This window comes from Amphiprion ocellaris, chromosome 9 (genome assembly GCF_022539595.1).
Source record: "Amphiprion ocellaris isolate individual 3 ecotype Okinawa chromosome 9, ASM2253959v1, whole genome shotgun sequence".
NCBI classification, from domain to species: Eukaryota; Metazoa; Chordata; class Actinopteri; family Pomacentridae; genus Amphiprion; species Amphiprion ocellaris.
Window position 1 is genome coordinate 5,023,916 of NC_072774.1, and position 20,616 is coordinate 5,044,531.

Here is a 20,616-nt window from a genome sequence, read left to right on the forward strand (position 1 = left end):
CATATATATATTTTACAGATAGTTGCTATTATTTGAAAAAAAAATGTGTAAATATGTATTTTGTGGATTGAAAAAATGTGAGTTAATTTTTTTAACAGATGTTCCACTTTACATGCTAATGCATTTTTTCTTTAAATAAAATGCAGAAAAGAAGAATGTTTTGTTTTTAGAAAACTGTAATTTGAATTACATTTTTGTTATATTGTGTTTAAAATTTCAAGAAAAAAGTCAGCAAAAAAATTTTTACAGATATTGCCATTATTTGGAAGAAAAAAATATGTATATTGAGGATTAAAAAATAGTGAATAATTTAAAAAATATATAAATTTTATAATTGTTCCACTTTACATGCTAATATGTTAAAGTAAATAATTAAATAAAACTAATGTCCACATCAAAAATCTACATTTTAATAAACGAGGCCATAAAATGACACTGTGTAACTGCATTTGAGTCCTCTCATATACCATTATTTTACTAGCATATAATTATTTTATAAATATTTCCAGTCCGACTTTGAACATTGCAGTATTAGTATAACATGATGTATTTTTCTGGCCCTCTTGCTGCCAGATTTTCATCACTTTTCCCTTCAGCACTGCAGATCTGTGAACAGAGTGTTTGTTGCACTCTGAGCTTAACCCGTCCTCCATCTGTGTGTTAACTCTGAATCACCCTCCTCCATCCCAACTTCTCCGCAGGACCGAGCCGCACCATCGGTCACCGGGAACATTTTTTCGTCTCCATCAACCACTCATCCCCGGTCTGCACTCTATCTCCATCATCTGTGTCTCTTCAGCACACTTATTGTCTGCAGCCGTGGATGATGTCTAAGTGCTCTGCAGCTCTTCCATCTCTAACAGCCATTAGGCAGGAAGCCGGGCTCCCCGAGGAAACGCAGCTTTTATCATAGGATCAATTTCTGCTCTTCAGTCTGAGGCTGCGTTCACTTCTACATCAACATCTGGATCCAGCATCCAACATCTGTATCCAGCATTTAGATCCAACATCTACACCCAACATCTACATCCACTTCTACACCAAACATCTGCATCCAGCATCCAACATCTGGATCCAGCATTTAGATCCAACATCTGCATGCAGCATCCAACATCTACACCAAACATCTGCATCCAGCATCCAACATCTGTATCTAATATCAATGTCCACTTCTACATCAACATCTGCATCCAGCATCCAACATCTGCAACCAACATCTGCATCCAGCATTTAACATCTGCAACCAACATCTGCATCCAGCATCTACATCCAATATCCGCGTCCAAAATCTACATCAAACTACCAACATTCGCATCCAACATCTGCATCCAGCATCCAACATCTGCATCCAGCATTTAACCTTTTCATCCAACAACTACATCCAATTACCAACATTTGCATGTGACATCTATGACATCTGCATCCAACATCTAAAACTTCTACAACCAACATCTGCATCCAACATCTACATCTTTGGTATGACTAATTTTGACCTTAACTACTGACGATGTAAAAACCTGAACAGTAACCATCGGCATCACTGCCCCTAAAGTTGACATCAGGACTTTTTCTGTGCAGACCTAAAGCTAAATTCTTCAAAATACAACTTTATTTTCCTGGTTTTGTACACAGAAGCATCGTCATGTCAGAAACTTCCATTTCCACAAAGATGGAAACGCTCTTAGTGAAATATTTCATGATGTAGCATCAAAACTCCTCTGAAAGGAATCACTTTACATTCTGAGAAGTTCACTGTGCTACTTACAGGGCAACACAATTCATCTGCACTTTATCTAAACTCTTCTATGCTTTTTTCTTACATTCTTCACTTTCTCTACTATATAATAAACTTAAGCCAGTGTAAGAGAGAAAACCTCCTGCAGGATTATTTTCCATTTACTCTCATGCACACAGATTCTGTTTCTTGCAGAGAGTTAGCTGAGGATCGATGCTACTCATGTTGTAAGTGAGGAGCTGCAGCAGGGAGGTGATTGGCTTATCTTAGTATATAAACCACAGTCATTCTGCTCTGTCATGCTGGAAATACACCTGAAGGCCTCTTAACTCAGAAACAGTCATTTATAAGCAAGGGATTTACATGCATCCAGCATACTGTTTACTTCCATACAACCTCACAATTACAGATGTAGAACTACTTTCCTTAGAAGTTCACGCTGGTTTTAGGAAATCAGGGTTAGATGTGGCTTTTAGTTTGAGGAATTCATCTGCATCAACTGTCTTTGTTGAATTATGAGAGTGAAATTGCATCAGTCCTGCCAAGATTGAATGTTTTCTGCTTTTTAAAAAAGTTATTTGCACATTTTGTCTCTCAGTCCCAGTTATGTCACATTTTATTACCATTTTGCAAACTGATTCTTATAAGATGAAGAGCTATAAATAAAATGAGCATCAATGTCTGCTTCTCTCAATCTGTTTTCACAATAAGAGCAAGAACTGATGCAGAAATGTCTCCTTACTACTTTCTTAATTATGTTTTGAGGGAAAAGTATTTTCTTCTCAATGACGTTTGTTTGTGACGTATTTTATCGTTTTACTGACCTTTTCAGCTGACTCGTCATATATTAAATGGGCCAGACTTTAGTTTGGCATTTATTTATATGTCAAGCATATTTTTATTAAATCAATTACATTGTTATTTTCAGAAAATATACATGTTGTTTTACAGGCTGACCACTGCTTTCAGTGAGTTAACAAGGAAAAATGTTTTTAAAAATCAATTGCTATGAAGAAAGTATTAACTAAAACAGCATGGAAGTATTAGTGTTTGTTACTTGTATTAAAAAAAAGTAGTAATTTGTTCTTTCATAATATATTTATATATTTTTTTACTGTATTTAAAATCAGCAAAACTATAGTAATTTTAGACATTTGCTGTTATTTGAAAGAACATTATGTATATTAATGATTAAAAATATTGATTTTTAAACAATTTTTAACAGATTTTCCATATTTTTTGAAATTACACGTCTAGTAAAATCATTGACATTTTTTAAAAAGAAAAACTGCATGTAAATTGTAAAAAAAAAGGCAAAATTTGTAAATAATATCCACATCAAAAACCTGTCTTTTTACAAACAGTAATTTGTTATTTTACAGTGCTTGATGATAAAATTAAAATATTGTTTTTAAATTGGCTAAAATGGCTTTATTTTACAGATATTTGCTGTTATGTTCACATTTTTAATACAGATTTTTACAGTATTCCATCCTTTTTTTGTATTTTTTCTTCAACTTTAATATTTGACTTCAACTTCTTTATGGAAATGAGGGCTGACTATGTTGGGCCACATCTTTCAAAATTCAGAATGCATTGCTGTTTGCAAAGACAACGAATGGGACGCGTAGAAACATGGGACATAAACGTGGAAAAACTTCATCTTCCTCATGCAGCCTCTTTCAAATTAAAAGCCTTTCCTTGTACATTACAATCTCACCTTCTGGTGGAAAAACACATTTCTTTAAAGGTGTAAATTAGATTGCAGTTTAGCTTTTTGGGACACAGGTTTGTTTATTTGCAAGAAAGGGTAGAAAAATACCACACAAAACTTCAACTAGCAGAGAAGCAGAACCTCTAAAAGGTTTGTGTATTTGCTGGATAAACCTGAGCGGAGCCTCAGATGAACAGGGGCAGGTTGGGTAAAGACACACAGAGAGTGAAACGAAGCGACACTGAGGCTATTTATAAGCGTCGCTGTGCTCTACTATCCCAGCGACTCTCCTCCTGCCGCCCTGAACCTTCTGCTCCACTTCTCATCGAAGCAAGAAACTCCCAAAACTCAGCGCTCCGGTGCATCCTCAACATGTGCGCTGCTAAATCTGAGAGCTGCCACCTCCCGAGACTCACTAGCAGTAATTAATCACCTAATCTGGACAACACAATGCACAATGACGGGTCGAGGCTGGACATCGAGTAAACAAGTAGGACGCTCTGCCCTCTGAGCGGAGGGAAAGTTTCAGCTGTAACTGTTCTCATCTTTAGAAGACTTTCTTTAATACTTGAGTTGTTTGGTCGATAAAATGTCAGAAAATGGTGAAAAATCTCAATCAGCCAAAAGATATTCAGTTAAGTGTCACACAGGAGGAAAGAAACCAGAAAATATTCACATTTAAGAAGCTGCAATCAGAGAATTTAGACCTTTTTTTCCCCAAAAATAATTACTTAAACCAATCAGATGAGTATCAAAATACTTGGCTTGATAAAGTCATTGATTCATTGTTGAGCTGCAGATTCTAAAGTCTAGTTTTAAACGTTTGATCATAACTTACACTAGTTTTTACTGCATTTAAATCAGCAAGAAAATTCACAATTTTACATACATATTTTCCAAAATTAGATATATTAAAGATCGGAAAATAATATTTTTTAAAAATTATTCCCTAGATTTTTTATGTTTGTTAAATTAAACATGATATCCAGTTAAATCCTTGATTAGGTATTAATGTACCTTTTGATTGTAAAAAAAAAAGAAAGAAAGAAAAAAATCCCACAATTTTTTACTGTTCCTAAGTTTGCATATATTGTCATTATTTGAAAGAAAATTTATATGTATATTAAGGATTGAAAAACAGTAAATGTACATATATATATTTAATTATTCTGCTATTTTCCTTGTTTTGTTAAATTACATCTAGACTGTACATAAAATGAAAATAAATGAACCAAAAATATCAGATTTAAAAAAAACAAAAAAAAAAAAAAAACAATCATTTGGGTTTTTTTTTAGGGTTTGATCATAAACTGACACTATTTTTACTGATTTTAAATCATCAAAAAACAACATTATTATACATTTATTTGTCATTAGCTGGAAGAAAAATTCTATATATTAGGAACTGAAAAATACTTAATAATTTCTAAAATTATTCTACAGGTTTTCCCTGTATTTTTGTAAATTACATATAATATCAAATAAAATCAAAGAAATAATTATTAATTCATATATTGACTCAATAACAATACTGTACGATGTCAATTTCTGTGCAATATCAGTATTTATCTGATATTATGGAAGAATCTGTGCAATATCATTGTTTTTCAATATACAGATACATGCAATATGGTTATTTTTCACATCCAGAGGATTCTGTGCAATACCTGAATTTATAGATTTAAAAGAATCTGCACAATATCACCAGTATTTGTAGGTTTATTTTTATGTTCCCCACATGTTTGCGCCATCACCTTTACTGCTGCAACACTGCTGTTGGATTAATAACATGTTTCATTTGATCCTATCTTATGCTAAATGCAGAAGTGAAAGGAGATTTGTGGATCTGACCTGCATGAACTACACTGAACCCAAACTGTGGACGGAAACCCAAAGCTGCTCCCACATATTTAGCAGTTTGTCCTGAATACTCGTGAGCAGAAGGATTGTGGCCTGAACCCATCAGAGCAGCTCTAACTTTGACCTCTACAGTGAACAGAGCAGCAACCAGGCCTCGTCTCATATTAACCTCCTGAACGGAAGCATTAATAAGAAGAAAGAAGCTGCTGCTCGCTGCAATTAGAACAACAGAAAGCTACAGATGGAGCTCACTTCTGAATGTTTGTCTACAGTTAATTCACAGATCGCTTTATAATTACGAAGTGACCACATCGGTGTAATAATCTGGATCATTCTCTGTAAAGTATCTTATATCTCATTAATCTGCTGCTTAGTTCAGTAAATCCTGAACATTTTAATCCCCCTACTTATGTGACGCCTCAGCGGGTGTCCAGATTTTAGAGGATTATCAGAGCGATGTTAATCTCACATTAGCTGAAGGTTCAGACCACAGATCCATGAGAGTCCAGAAGATATATCCAGGAGACCTGGATGTCTGGGCGGGCTGAGAACTCATTGATTAACCAATAAAAGGATCAGGGAGGTAAAAGAAGCTGCAGAGGCTTCAAGAAACTGAACAAATTTGCTGCTGTGGTTACTTTGATGTTGATATCTGGAAGATTTATTCAACCAACAGGTTCCTTCAGGCTGGAAATGACATAAATAAGTGAGGAAAGGTAGTAAAATACTGAGTTAGAGATGTTAATGATCAATATTTTCTATTTCTAGGCTGCTTTTTTCATTTTTACTGAAAAATTCCACATCCAGAGTCTTTCTTTTCCTCCACATCAATAGTTCTAGTGTCTAACAGTGTTTCTGCAAGTCTCCACTGGGATTTAGTTCCTCCAAGTGTCCATCTCCAGCTGTTTGAAGGCTTCCTCTCCATCACTCTGCTCTTCACTTCCTCCACACATTCTGGATGGATTCAGGTCTGGACTCTGGCTGGGACGCTCCAACATCTTCTCATTGTTTTCTCTCCACCATTTCTTCACCACGTCGGCTCCATGTTTCACATCATTGTCTTGTTGGAAGCTCCAATGCTGCCCAAGGAGCAGTTTTTCTGCAGACTTCCTGATGTTCTCCTCCACAATCTCCATGTTTCCTCTTTTCTCATGATGCCGTTTCCTTCAGACATGACTTGTAACTGAGCAGTAAGTGAGTAGAGAAGTGCTGCAGGTCCAGCTGAGCTTTAGTGTGTCTGTCTTGGAGAAGTGGAGTCCTCCTTGGTCTGATCCATGGAGACCAGCCTTGTTCTTGGTCTGATGGAGTGTCTGATGGACATGTTGCTACCAGAACTGCTCACATTCATCAGGATGCTCTTGGTGCTGATCCTTGGATTCTTCTTGTCCTCTACCATTCTTCCAGTGCAGGGCTCACATCTGTCTTCCTAGCAGCCCTTTGACATGTTTCACAGTGTGGAACTCCTTGGACTTATTCACCAGGCTTCAAACTGTGGACACTGGACCTTGAAAACACTCTGATATGACTTCATAGACTTTAAATGTCTTGTGAGCAATAAATGAAGGTCCTCAATGAACTCTTTGGTTCTAGCAATGATTAGTAACTGACTAGAGAACTACTGCATCAGCTGTTCTCAGTTTATAGTGAATTAGATCACTCTAGAACATGGTAGAAATTACCTGGAGCATTTGGAACGGTACTGAAGCTGTGTTTCCTTATAAAAATTGTGAAAATGTCAAGTGGAATGACTCATTTTGGTCATTTTTTGTTATTGCTGGAAAAAAAACCATCATTAACATCTCTAACACAATGTCTTACTGTCTCTTGCCACTTCTTTATGTCATTTCCAGCCAGAAGAAACCTATTAACCACACGAAAATCCACTTAAAATCCGATTTTGGCATTGGCATGAGTAACTTGGGTCTTAAGTGTAGCTGCCATTCAGACATCCAGAAGATTCTACAACATTTGTATTCATTTGGGCTCATGTTTCTGAAGATTTGATGGATTAAATTCCAATATTTACTGCTTTTTTATATTCGCCAGCTACTAATCCTGTGTCTTTTTATACTAAAACATGCTACAGTCAGGAAAATGGTGGCAGCTGTGAGAATTAAAAGGAATGTTAGGGAAATAAACCCAAAATACTGAGCTGAAAGGGGTTAAAATGAGATCCATTAATGGCATAAATATTCTTGTTATTATCTAAATAACCAGCAGCAGGTTGTGTGTTAATATCAGCAGTTATTGAAATCGCTGTCACTCCATTAGAACAGGAAATAACAGCATGGATGTGAGGGGAGATGATTTGCAGAATCTTACGCTGGTGACGACAGTCTTCCCGTTTTCTGACAAATGCTTCTCCACGTAGCCCGAAGACAGCAGATCACTGCGAAACAGAGACGAGAGGAGAAAAAAAAGGGTGGAATTAAAGTTAGAAAACGTGTGATTCTCATTCAAGTGTCACTCAGTTAGCGGCGCAGGCTCCTGTTTTATGGGCCGACTGTATTCCGTCTCGGCTGCACGGAGCTTCAGAGCATCAGCCCGGCTAATTATGAGCAGCGTACAGGGACGAGGCTATTTCCAGCACGCAAACTCACACAAACACAATTATACAAATCCAGCCTTCTAGCAAATGTCTTGCCGAGTGTGTGTGTGTCGATCGGACGAATGAAGGACAAGCGAAGGTCAGTAAGTAGTAAAAGAAGCAGCACAGGCAGAACGGGAAGGAGGCAATAAAGCAGGAGGGGTGAATAAAGGGAAAGAGTGGCATAAATAAGAGGAAATCAGTCTGTGTGTGCTTTCTCAGCAGAGCCGGACCCCAGAATCCCAGCGGAGATCCACACTGCAGGCCAGTAAGAGACAGAGATGTATGAGCTCTAATGCACACTCACACAGCATCAGGAATGCAGCATATCAGTGGAGGTTTGCCCCTTATTCAGCCCATTTCACTACACAACACAGTGAAAAGTTTGAGCCTCTCATCTCACAGATAGGTGACCTGAACATGGAAGCACAAGAGAAAGTGTTCGGTGATATAAAAACCCGAGAATTCTTTGCTGCGACTTTCTCCAGCACAGCTCAACCAAAGCAGCTCGGGTGTGTTTATCGTTAGAAAAGTGCCGCTGAAACAGGATCTGAACAGCAGCCATCAATCTACTCCAACGTCCTGTCAAAAAGCCAGACTCGAGACAAGTAGGTGGGTCAGATTGTCACCTTGTTCAGGTGACGGGTTGAAAATATGTGTCGGTAAAAACGTGTTTTTCCCCACAAATGCAAAAGATGCCGATAAATATCCTTTTCCTGCAGGAAGTGTTATTTAAAAAAAAAAAAAAAAAAAAACGCAAAAACTAACATGATAGCTCCGTGCCTAAAGCCTGTAACATGCTACTGAAGATATAATCTGTTTTTAAGATTTATTTAAGTGTTTTTAAAGCTCCAGTAGGAAGACGTTTGGAAATGCATGCCTGATTCTGCAGCTGTTCTGTCTCTATTCAGATGTGCAAAGACAGTAAAAAAAAAAAAAAAAAAGTCAAAAGCCAGCGATAATTTGTGTTTTCAACCCAGATTATAAAAAAGTTCTCTATTTAACCCATGGCATCTCTGTCTCCTAATTACACTCCTTTACAACTACACTGCATCATCATTTAAAAGAAATGTATTTTCTTCCTAAAAGGTAAAAACTGTGATGTCGCAGAAAAGACTTCCAGTGTGCAAAAGCCACAAATTCCAATCTTGTGCGGGACAATTATTCTTAGACTGAAGTTTTGTTTTCATCGTTTCATACTTTAGATTTTGGCTCACTGTTTGGTTTAGACGCTGAAAATATCCGTATTTATCAGACCATTCTGTAGAACATTGTGGTTTGGCTGCACCTCTGTGGGTCTTGTCAGCAGACGTCGCGAAAACTACATAAATAAAGAACATTTCAACTACACATCGTTCAGATTTTTTTAAAGTTTCCCAAAAAAAAGGGTCTCTAATTAGACAGACTCAAACAAGAAGTTTCCCAAGCTAGTTTCAGTCAATAGACGGGTCCAAAAGTGTTAGTTTGCAACAACACAACAGGTTCAACTAACATTACAAACAAAAATGAAGAGAATAGAAGTTAAAAGCCGCAGTTTCCTGTGTGAGCCTCTCAAACCAAGCAGAATAGTTAGTTTGAGCCGTATGGTTTCCTCTACAGCCGTACTGCATCTGACTCATAATAAGGTGTGAATCTTTACTCACCTGTGGTCATTACATTAATTTTAGAGTTCTACATTTTCAAAGTTACCTTTCTACCATCTTATTTATTGTATTTTTAATCAGTTTTGATGACTGTATGAACTGAAACATTCATGAAATTGTGACAGAATATAAGAACAAACTTTGACTAGAGGGCTGCACAGTGGCTTGGTGGTTAGGACTGTCACCTCACAGCTAGAAATCCCCGACTGGCGTCCCGGCCTGGGAGGTTAACTCATGATTCTAAATTGTCTGTAGGTGTGAATGTGAGCGTGATTGTTTGTAGCAGGGTGTCCTCTGCCTTCACCCTAAATCAGCCGGGATAGACTCCAGCCCCCCTGATGAGGATTAAGCGGTGTACAGATAATGGATGGACTCGCACTAGAAATCCCAAAGTGGACACCAATCACAGTTGTGATGGGCGGAGCTAAGCAAAGGATGACGCTTCGGTGTTTCCTCACAATAATGACGGGTGGGATTGTTTTGGTGGAACATTTGCATGCAGCGAAACAAAAACCGTTATTAAAATGGAATATGCACCAAAAAATTTAAAAATTTGCAGGACTTATTTACTGCACGATCCAAATCCTCTGCAAAATGATCAGTGTGGTAGACTGTTGCTAGGAGGTGGTTGTTTGTAGTGAAGTAGATTGATTGAAAACAGTAACACTCAGATAACACAACTAAAGGAGGAAGCTGTTCAACATGAGCAACCAAAGGCAGGTTTATACCTGCAGCCGACATCCGGTGACTCAGACAACAACTATAATCACTCGTTACAGGTGTGGTTAAGTGTAGACACCAAAACTACTTGGTTCAGTTTAGGACAACATCACAATATTAGTTATGGTCACTTACAGGTCTGATTCTTACTGTAGATTTTGTTTCCCGTTTGTCTTATCTGATTTTTGTGATCTCCCATTACATATTAGATTTTCTGAAGTTTGAAAACAGAACCAGGAAGGAAGGCAGAAGTCTGTTTTTTAAAGACTAAAGACTTTCAAACCTGCTTGAGGTCCATTTTACAAGTCGATTTTTTTATCCTCCATTACAAAAACAACTCAGACTGTGGCGTTAAGAGCAAAAAAAAAAAAAAAAAAAGCCAAATTAGTATGATAATAAAAATGAGACAGATGGTATGAAATTACTTCTTTTTCGAAGGCAGATGTACATTTATGATCCAAACTTTTCCAAAGCCAATAAAGCTCATGTATTATTGGAATTAAAGCTCTGACATCAGTGTATGTTCAGCCACAGGGGAAGGAGGCAGCTTTCTACGATGACTAATGGATAGTTTGCTGCAATAATAAGACATATCTGAGCAAAGAGGAGAGAGAGATGAAAGTGAAATAGGGAAAAGACGCAGCGAGATTTAAAGAAACCGTAAACAAGGTGTGAATCATGAATAAATAAAGAGTTTTTTAGAGAAAGAATAAAACTCGTGGCCTCCTTTAAACCTCAGATCACATCAGATGAGCCGCCGCGGTGCAAATTAAACACACATTTCATCAACATTTTGCATCAAAAAAAGAAGCGCTGGCGAGATATTCATACGCCCCTGTGATGATGAAGACGTTGGCCTTTGTTCTGCCGGGGTGTGTGTTTAAGATTCCGAGCTTGTGATCTTTATCCGGCCTCACGCTGAGCCCAGACGGGGGGAAGCACACCGAGGCAGCACGGCAGACACACGGGCCTCTAATGGAGGATGCTGATAACACATTTCAGCTTTAATTGTGGTGGGATTTAAATAATTTATTTGACAGACAAAGACGCAAACTCGGCCTCGACCCCATCCCCCCACGTAGCGAAACCCCCCGAACCTCCCTCCTGTTAACATCAGCGCACACGTGTACTAAAGCAGAAGTGCAGCTTGACTCTGGTACGCCGACACACACACAAAGTGACAGGAGTAAACGTATCCGTGAGCCGCTCGCGTGCGATCCGTCTCTCCGCAGACACGAAACTTTCAGCATAAATGAAAATCAAAGGCAGGCGGTTTGTAAAACAGAGCCGAGGAACTTCATTACTGAAAGTGAGGGATGAAGGAAAACAGAAATAGAGGCAATTATGCTCAATAAATTACCACATCATCATAATATCCAACAGCAGTTTGACTCTAAACTTAACTTTGCAGCAAAATGAACGGGAAATTTGAGAACTTTAATCAAAACAACATCGCATAGTGCACACTAACTGTATCACCTTACAGTAACTTCATTACTTGTAAGTTGAACAGAAGGTTTAACATTAAAAACTAACAGTTTCGGTTTACTATGGTAAAAATACAAGCTCCACAGTAGAGACTCAATGCAACAAACGTCAGAAGATCTTTCTTTACTGAGATTCAAATCTGACAGGACTCCAAATTTCTGCAGAGACGTTCTTTAGAGACTATATTCTCCAGTTTGTCTTTGCTGGAGGGGTTGTGTTGCTCTAAATTTCTCTTTAAAATACCCCATAGGTGTTCTTTTACATTCAAGTCATGCCACATACTTGTCCAGGTCGTAGTTTGCACTTTGTTCTTCAGAACCTCGTGTGATTTAGTTCTTTGATGGTTCTCCTACTGGAATATTCCTCTTCTTCCAGCTTCTTGTCAGCCAGTATTTTAGTTTATCCACAGACATTCATCTATAAATGTCATCTCCCCAACATCTTCTACACTCATACAGCCCCATATCATCATACTTCCACCTCCGTGCTTCACTGTCAGGACTATGCATCCACTGTGGTAGTCCTGGTTAGGTTCTCACCAAACATGCTGGACTCCATCTGAGAACAACTAATGTATCTTCATCTGAATGTTCTCCAACATTCATTAGGCTTCTTCTCATATTCTTTAGTAAAAAATTTGCAGTTTTGTGTCAAGAAACAAGCAAAGGTTTTGTTCTTGTATGCCGTTCATAGACATTGATGTTCTGAAGTGTCTGAGCTTCACATAAACTCTGATTTCCATTGATAACTCCTGTACCAAGACTGAAGCAGTTGCTGTCTGTTTTTCACAGCTAGAAAGTAGTTCACTGTGGAGTCATTTCAGGTGGACGACCACTGCAGCCATGATTAGTGGCACTACAGCTCCTTCTATACCTCCTGATTACTGCTGACACTGTGTTTGACAGATTTTATTTGATCTTCCTGGATCCAGACATAGACAAAGGTCCAAAACTGAGGAGATTCTGCTGTTTACAACTCATTTAATAACCAAGTAAACCTAAAATCACGCGTTCTCAGTTTAGTTTCAGACATCACAAGATTTCTTTCTGTGATTTTGTTGTATTAAGTTTCTACTTTGAGGCTGCAATTTTCAATATATCCTTTCTAAAGTATAAAGAGAAAATACTCTTAAGTTCAAATTAGGAATGATTCAACTACTGGCAAGAGATACAGTTTGGAATCATTTGAGGTTTTACTGATATTGCACAGTAGTGTACTCACTTCTGTTGTTTATTATATGCTCCTATAAGTGATCCATGTGAAGTCCGACACATTTGTGTAGCATCTGTCACCTGAAGGTTTCTGTTCAGTCCAGATGTGCAGCTGCAACCGAGACAAAACAAACATCGCCTGCAGCTTTCGCTCATTTTCTGTCTCATTCAGTGTCTGTTTACACTCCTCCTCTCGGCTCATTGCTTTTGAAAATAGCCTGCTTATCCTCCACTGTACTGGAAGAGAGTTTTCTTGGCTCTGTTGCCGCAGCAACATCTGTTTGAGAGCCTAGAGTCCAGCTGTCAATCAGGCCTGGAGGAGATTTCGGAGGTAGATCCACAGACGCTCGGCTTTCAGCTCACAATGTGTCATAGCCAACCCAGAACAGCCATTTACATAGTAATCACATCCTGCTCTCGCTTACATCTACATTTTAATGTCAGCCAACCCACTCACACAAGCAGTGCAAAACTAAAAGCATTAACACAATTTCAGCTGGGAAAACGCTGCTCTAAAAAGCCTTATTCAACTTCATTAAGTGGGTCTCCCAGAAGGTAGAAGCGACAAACTTTTGAAATGTCATCAAATATAAAAACAGAAAATAAATGTGGTTTAGTCTCGTCTCCATTAACTGCTTCTGTTCGAACAAACTACGCTCCCTCGTGTGGCCCAAAGGTGGCGCTATAGGCTCCATGGCTGTAATAAATACAGTAAAAGAAGCTAACCAGCTGCTAAATAACCTTAAAGAAGTAGGAAAAAACATTTTATATTAATATATACAAGAGAAAATTATGATGAGAAGTCTTCACAAATAGATTTTAATCCAGAAAGATGTGATTACTCTTACTTGTCAGCTGGTATCTGTTTTGTTTTGTGCTGTCCAGAGACAAAAACAACAAAAGAAACAAACACAGCTGAGCAGTCATGCGAGTTAAATAATGTCAAAATATATTCAAACAAGTTGTCTTTATCCCCAAATATGTGTGTTAAGTGTTTTACGAAAAAGTCAAAAACCATGTCAAGTGAGTATAAAAATCTTGAAAAGAATCTGGGGAAGTTGTAAGTTAAGTTTTTGGCATTTTCATTGACTTTTTCTAATGCAGTATTTCAAAATAGGGTTGGGTAAAATACCTGAAAAATGTATAGCGAAAAAAATACTTAATTTCAGCTGATATCTGTGATTACTGATAATTTTTAAATGATCTATATTTAAAGATTTACTTTGACTTTAACCACCTTAACCTATTTATCAAGGTACACAGGTAATCATTTTAACACAACAATAGGAGGGCTAGGAGGCTGCAGACCTGGGAGATCTTACATATTTCACAGTTTTTCTTCAAAAAATGCTTAAATATTTATTAGATTTTTAAACCTATTTTTGAATTTATTTCCTGCAGGTCAGTGTTGAGGAGATCTGTGCATCTCCGGCAGGTTTTTGGTGTTTTCTAGCCTCTGCTGCATCTGAAAGGAGTCATAATTCTTTCCAAAATTCAAGTTGAAATATTGAAGCATTGCAGGAGCACTGGGAGCAGAGCAACGCTGCACAAAGAGCCACTTCAGCAAGGATGGAGGTTAAATTTAAATCAATACGGTTTGTGATTTTTACTTTTTGTATGTAAAGAAAATAGTCACAACAACAGAGTTTGTTTTATATCAAAACTAATGTTAAAGCTTGGTTGGCTTTTTTAGGTCTGTAGTTAAAAGGCCAAAAGGGTTTTAAGCCACAGGGAGAGCAATGGAGGGTGAAGGGGCTCCGTTAAATGTTATGATCCAGGGAGGGATCTGATGGATTTAAGCGAAACTACTAAATATTCTATTGAAAGATTTGCATATTGCTATTGATGAAGCGTTGGTATGTATCGCTCCATCGTCCAAACCTACTTCAAAAAGCACATAAAAATACGCTATCGACAGCCGATGAAACGTTTTGTTGTGCGTTGCTGCGGGCGAACAACATCCGCCTTGGCAACTCAGTCTGATCTCCTGAGGTGAATCATGCACAAACACATCAACCAAGTTCCCCTGCGATCTAAAAATTCTTCTCACGATCTGCGTCGCCAGGCACTGAGATAAAAAGAGCAGGGGGAAAAAAAAAAGAAGAAGAGAGGCTCGATTGGCAGGACTAATGTTTATGTGCGAGCGGATTGGCACCAGCGTTGGGCTAGCAGGCTTTTCACTGCTTTCACACGGCCCGTTTCTAAAGGCTCTTAATAACGTCCTGGAAGCACACAAACATTAGCAAAAAAAACCCAACTCATACGTCCGAACACATCTGCACTCAGGAACCGCAGCCATCAGATGGACTTCTGCTCCATATATGGATTTGCCATTTAACCCGGTAATAAAAGGGCACTGGCACACAAAGGACTGAACATGTGCTGTGTCAGGCCTCCGTAATGAGGATTGTTGGACAGGGTTGGCAGGGGGAGAGTCGGGGGAATGCTGAGGGAGGATAAGTGCACCGGATAAAGCATGAGCGCCATGGAAAAAAAAAAAAAAAGGTGGCTCGCAGAAATAAAGATGTGAAAGGAAGAGTTGTGGGGGGAGGAGGAGGAGGTGGAGGAGGTTCATCTTTGGGGAAAACTGCAGCTGCTTTCACCTGCCTTCCATCCAACCCTCACCCCCTTTCCTCACCCTCCATCCATCCATCCATCCATCCATCCCTCCCTCCCACCGAGGCCTCATTAAAGGTCTCCAGGCTATAATTCATTCACTCTCCAATCACTTATCAGACGTGCACTTCCACCGTGCCGACTCTCCGGGATCCCTGCGCTTATTCCAAGAGGGAATACTCGCAAAACATGCAGCGCCGATGCTTAAAAAGGAAGGAATCAAACACGGAGCTCCATAACACGCAACGCACAGTCCCAACTACTGAATTATGCAGCGACCGAAGCACCGAGGACATCTATCTGTGACAACGTGAACTCCTCAGCAAGTAAACAGGGTTAATAGAGACAAAAAGACAGCTTTATGGACCTAAATTCATTCTAAAATCCTTCCAGTTTACTCATCAGATTCCGTTTGGGTGGCAAATTTTCATTAAACAGTTAATCTCCTGAGAGTAAACCATAATTTTAAGTGATTTTTTTTGTAAATTCAGCATGACAGAGGGGAAAGGAGTAAGCTACGAGAGACAATAGTCTTTAGAGAGGAATTAGTATCTTTTCCTGCTGAGAGAACAACAGTCTTCCCTCCTGTTCCCGTCTCCAGCTCTTTGTCTCCAATAATCCTCCACACCGAGTGAGACGGTAGGAGAGGGATAGAAGGGGAATGAAAGGGTGGGTAAAGGAGAGAGGAAGGAAAAAAGGAATACTGGGAAGGTACAAAGAAATCCACATCTGTACCGTAATTTAACCCCGTGAACCCCAAAATCTGCTGATGGATTTGAAAGGCATGGTATGTTTTGTTTTTTTAAATCACCAAAATTGCACAATTTATCAGCACTAGAAATTGTGAAAAATTAAAAAAAATCATAGGATTTTTAAGTTTTCAACAGTCCTTGAACCTATCATGTGGGACTTTTAGTTTCATCTTGAAAATTAACCAAATCTAACCTTAAAAACCATGATTTAAAATAAAAATCTAATTATTCTTCATATCGGATTTAAAAATTAATCAAAAAATAAAGCATTTGCACTAAACAAATTCTGTCAAAGCAAAAAATTCCAGCCGCCTTGGCGCAACAGAAAAACTATGTTTGATTCAACTCTGATCAACAGTCACCTAATAAATATTCTGAGACTTTTTGATTGAACTAGGTTGAACTGCAGGCTGTGTTTACACAGAGCAGGTGGACAACTAAGGAAACAAGTCAAAAATGTAAACAGTAAAACCTCTATAGTATGTAAAGCCATTTTTCCCAGTATTAATAACACTGTGTGCACATGGAACAATGTTGTGCATGTTGCTTTTTCCCAATATTTGCAAAATAATCACAGAAATTAAACTTTTTTTGTCCTTTTTTAATGCTTTATGTCATTCTAACTGTGCCATATGATGCTAAGACATTTCTAAGTTCTCTGTACTACTAGCCCTGGTTGTTCTGTTTCCATAGAGGTGCAGGACTTTATATTGCAATAAAAACTGAGCCCACAGTGAATAAAAAAGCAACAGAGACGACACTGATCGCATCTAAACTCTCGCTTTGGCAGAGGACTAAGAAGGAGGAGAGAAAAAGAAACAACGATAGAGCAACAAAAGGTGTCATATGATAAGGCAAACTTCTTCTTCTACAATAAAAGGTGTTTTTAATAACCAACTTTAATCCCAAGGTGAAGAAAAATTAAGTTAAAGTCAATTTCTTGAAGTTATCTCAACTGAAATTCAGTTTCAAGTCAACTGATGCAGAAATTAGAGTTAAAATTAAACGCTTAAATCGACACAATGTTCCAAAATAATGTTTGCAACCTAAATAGTTCATCTAAAATCAGTGATATATAGAGATTTCTGCATTTTTTTTCTTGAAACCATGCATTTAATGAAGTGGTATGAACAGGTTCCTTCATACCAGCTTCATTTGTGCACACAATGAGGACTTCATCAGACATCACTTCCACTAGGATTGTGTGAGGAAGATGTCTTAAGAGCCAATAAAACCTCCAAATTCCTTCAAAAGCTGTTACAGCTAACATCTATTTGTTCTTCTAAATCCGTCCTGCTCACCTCCGAACACACAACACACACGGTAAACTCCGCAAAAACACACTCGCTGCCTTTTTTCCTCCACCAAAACAGACTGTACACAAACAGCCTCTCAGCAAACACCAGCTCTAATACGCTTTGACTTTTTTTGAGAGTTAGTTCACACAAGCACAACTCCCAGTGTGGTAGCTGGAGCTGATCAGAGAGAAGCCCTGCCTGAGGCGAGACAGGAAAAAGCAGCAGAGGAGAGGACTGGCTTGTTTTCACGATGCTCTTTTTAAACGCGGGACTTTATATCTGCTGCACTTGTTCAACCCACCCACCGGGACTCAAGGGTGCATGAAGGACATCACATCTTCGTCCCTCTTCAACTTCCTCGCTCGCTCCCCTCCCTGTGTTTTTCTCATTAGGTTCACAGTAAATCAGATCACGCCTCCCTGCAATAAATTACAGACCTGGGAGCAGACAAGGAGAGACGAAGCTGCAAAAAAGGAGGAGCAGAGTGGAGTTGGGTTGTAGCGATGTCAGGATGCAGGGAAGCGATGATAAATGACGCTGGGATGGGACATGAGAGAGCTTTAAATCATGTACATGTGGAGATATGTGCAGCAGTAACACTAAAGCTGCTGCTGGACGCCGAGTCACAGTTCAGGAATCCACCGAAAGTCACGAGTTTACTGTCGAGTAAAAAGCACACGAAGCGCCGGCGACTCCTCCCACATGTGTGTGAGATATTTTAGAAATCTAGACAAGTAAAATCCCATTCATGTTGCACAAAGACGCCGTTAGATGAGTGGCATTTAGAGCGCTGCCAAGGCCCAGAGGATGAGCGAGAGATTCTTCCCGTTGAATCATCGGTGCAAACAACGATGCTGGAAAATATGTGGTTCTGTGATTTTACAAAAAAAAGAAAAAGGGATGATTCAAGCCTGTGTACATAAAAAAAAAACTGAGAGAAAAAAAGAGAAATCACCTCCAGGATCATCCAGGGAGAAAAATTCAACCACAAATGGTAAATTGTCCATGCTGGGGCTGCACATTATTGGAAAACCTGGCAGTAATATTGTGTCTTTCTGTGATTTATATTGGAAAAAAACACAGTAATTTCCACCAGATGACCTGAATAACTCAGTTTAGGAAGAGTTAGATTGGGGCGGTGTTGTAGGGGAGAACATCTGCAAAATACGACATAAAAGTTTTTTAAAAAGGCCGTTTGGAACCTGGCAAAGGCATCAAAATAGTATTTTTGCTCTGGATGGCATTCAGATATGGGTTTTCTGAGTTTTGTGGTGCAGATTTAACTAATTGTTGTTTTTCCTCAATTTAACCAAAAAATTTCCATATAACCGTTTTCTTTCTCGCTCATTTTGCCATTCACGTGGAGCTTGCATGTCAACAAACTGTGTCTTTTGAATAAAGCAAAAAAAAAACAAACATCTCAGCATATCCAAGAACCCTTAAATCTGCTTTATCAGACTTCTTTTGCAGGTTAGTCGTGGGAAATGTGAACTGTGCAAGTTTACTTTCTGTATCAAGCAGCAAAAAAAAGAAAATAAGTAGCATGAAGCATTTCTTACGATGTGACTATTGCTCATGTGCACATTTGCGATGCTGAAACGATAAACTGTGCGTCCACATTCTGCACCTACAGAGCACCTTTCAGCCTTAACTCAGCTCTACAACCACAGTGATTCTCATCCACTGACATCTACAGTAGCAGAACACCAGCATCTGGCTCAGGGACACTTCAGCATGTCGGGCTTTAAACCACCAACCTCTACATTAAAGGACAACCTGCTCAACCAGCTGAGCCACAGCAGCAAACAGAAGCTAGAAATGACCTTGAACATACACTCAATAACAGCAGAATTGCAGATTTTATAAGTGCAGCATAGTTTGTTATTATTAGTTGGAAATATGAATACATCTCTCTCTTTACTCTCTACTTTCTAGGGCCACAATACCACCTTTGATTTGAAATTTTGCACCTTTTTCCATTTTCAAGGACCAATATTTAGAAAAGATAGCATCTATTGGAGCCATTACATCATTTAGATCTACTGGATACCCATTTGTCTGTGTTCCCACCAAATTTCATGGCTGTGGAAGTTTTATTTCTAGAGATATTGAATGCTTAAAAGTGCTTCCAATGTGAAAATACAAAAAAAAAAAAAATCTCAGATCATAAAACGTAAAATTTTGAAAATCCAACCGAAATGTCTTCTAGAACTTAATTTTGGGTCCCAAATCTGACCAAATTGTAAGATGATGCTGCATTTCTAAGATTCTGTCTGAATTAATAAGGATTTGAACCATCATCCACATTTATCAGCAACATTACTGCACTTTTTAAAGGTGAAACTTCAATTAAAAATCCCCACCAAGAGCGTGTGAAATTAAAACAAAGACACGAACAAGTAATTTGCTCTCCAGAGTATTGATCCTCCCTCTTTCTGTCTGGGCCTCGTTTCTTTCGATCCATTCTTGTTATCGCTAATTAAAACAACACTATTCGTGCACCTGAGACCCGACGAGACGAAACACAAACACCAGCACACATTCATCAAACCGCTGAACCGCTGAACGGATGTTTGGTGAGCTCCTCGTCTAAACCGGCCATGTTAGCATTAAGAGCCTGTGTTTGAGCAGCGACAGTAGTGGAAAGTGAAAAACGCTGTCTGAGGAGCAGGAGAAGCCCTCTTCACTTCATGCTGCTGCTGATTTCATAACAGCACTGAGGTTATGAAACTCTGCGTCCCAGCAGGACCTGCCCACCTGTTCTGCTCTCCGTCTGCACTCACACATCGTCATACATACGTAACCTACATACCGATGGAATACTAAATCGCACAGATATTTACAGTCCTTTTTCTCCCTGGTTTAGCGTCCAGTTTGACGTTTTTTTCCAGCCTCAGTTCCTAATGTCAAATCTGGGGTTTTTTTTGAGCTTTTTGGTTTTATTTTGCTCCATTTTTTTCCTCATTTTTTGTTGCCATTGTGGATTTTTGGC

General features: G+C 38.8%; 1 protein-coding gene across 7 annotated transcripts in view; it reads right to left on the reverse strand.

Moving 5' to 3' along the window:
- The window catches only part of adam22 (ADAM metallopeptidase domain 22), a 103,263-nt gene that overhangs the window by 56,755 nt on the left and 25,892 nt on the right, over nt 1–20,616 (reverse strand). For all 7 annotated transcript variants that reach the window (XM_055013362.1, XM_055013361.1, XM_055013360.1 and 4 more), the window contains one exon: nt 7,632–7,698. In XM_055013362.1, coding sequence (XP_054869337.1) covers nt 7,632–7,698 — 67 coding nt within the window. The remainder of the gene's footprint in view (nt 1–7,631; nt 7,699–20,616) is intronic.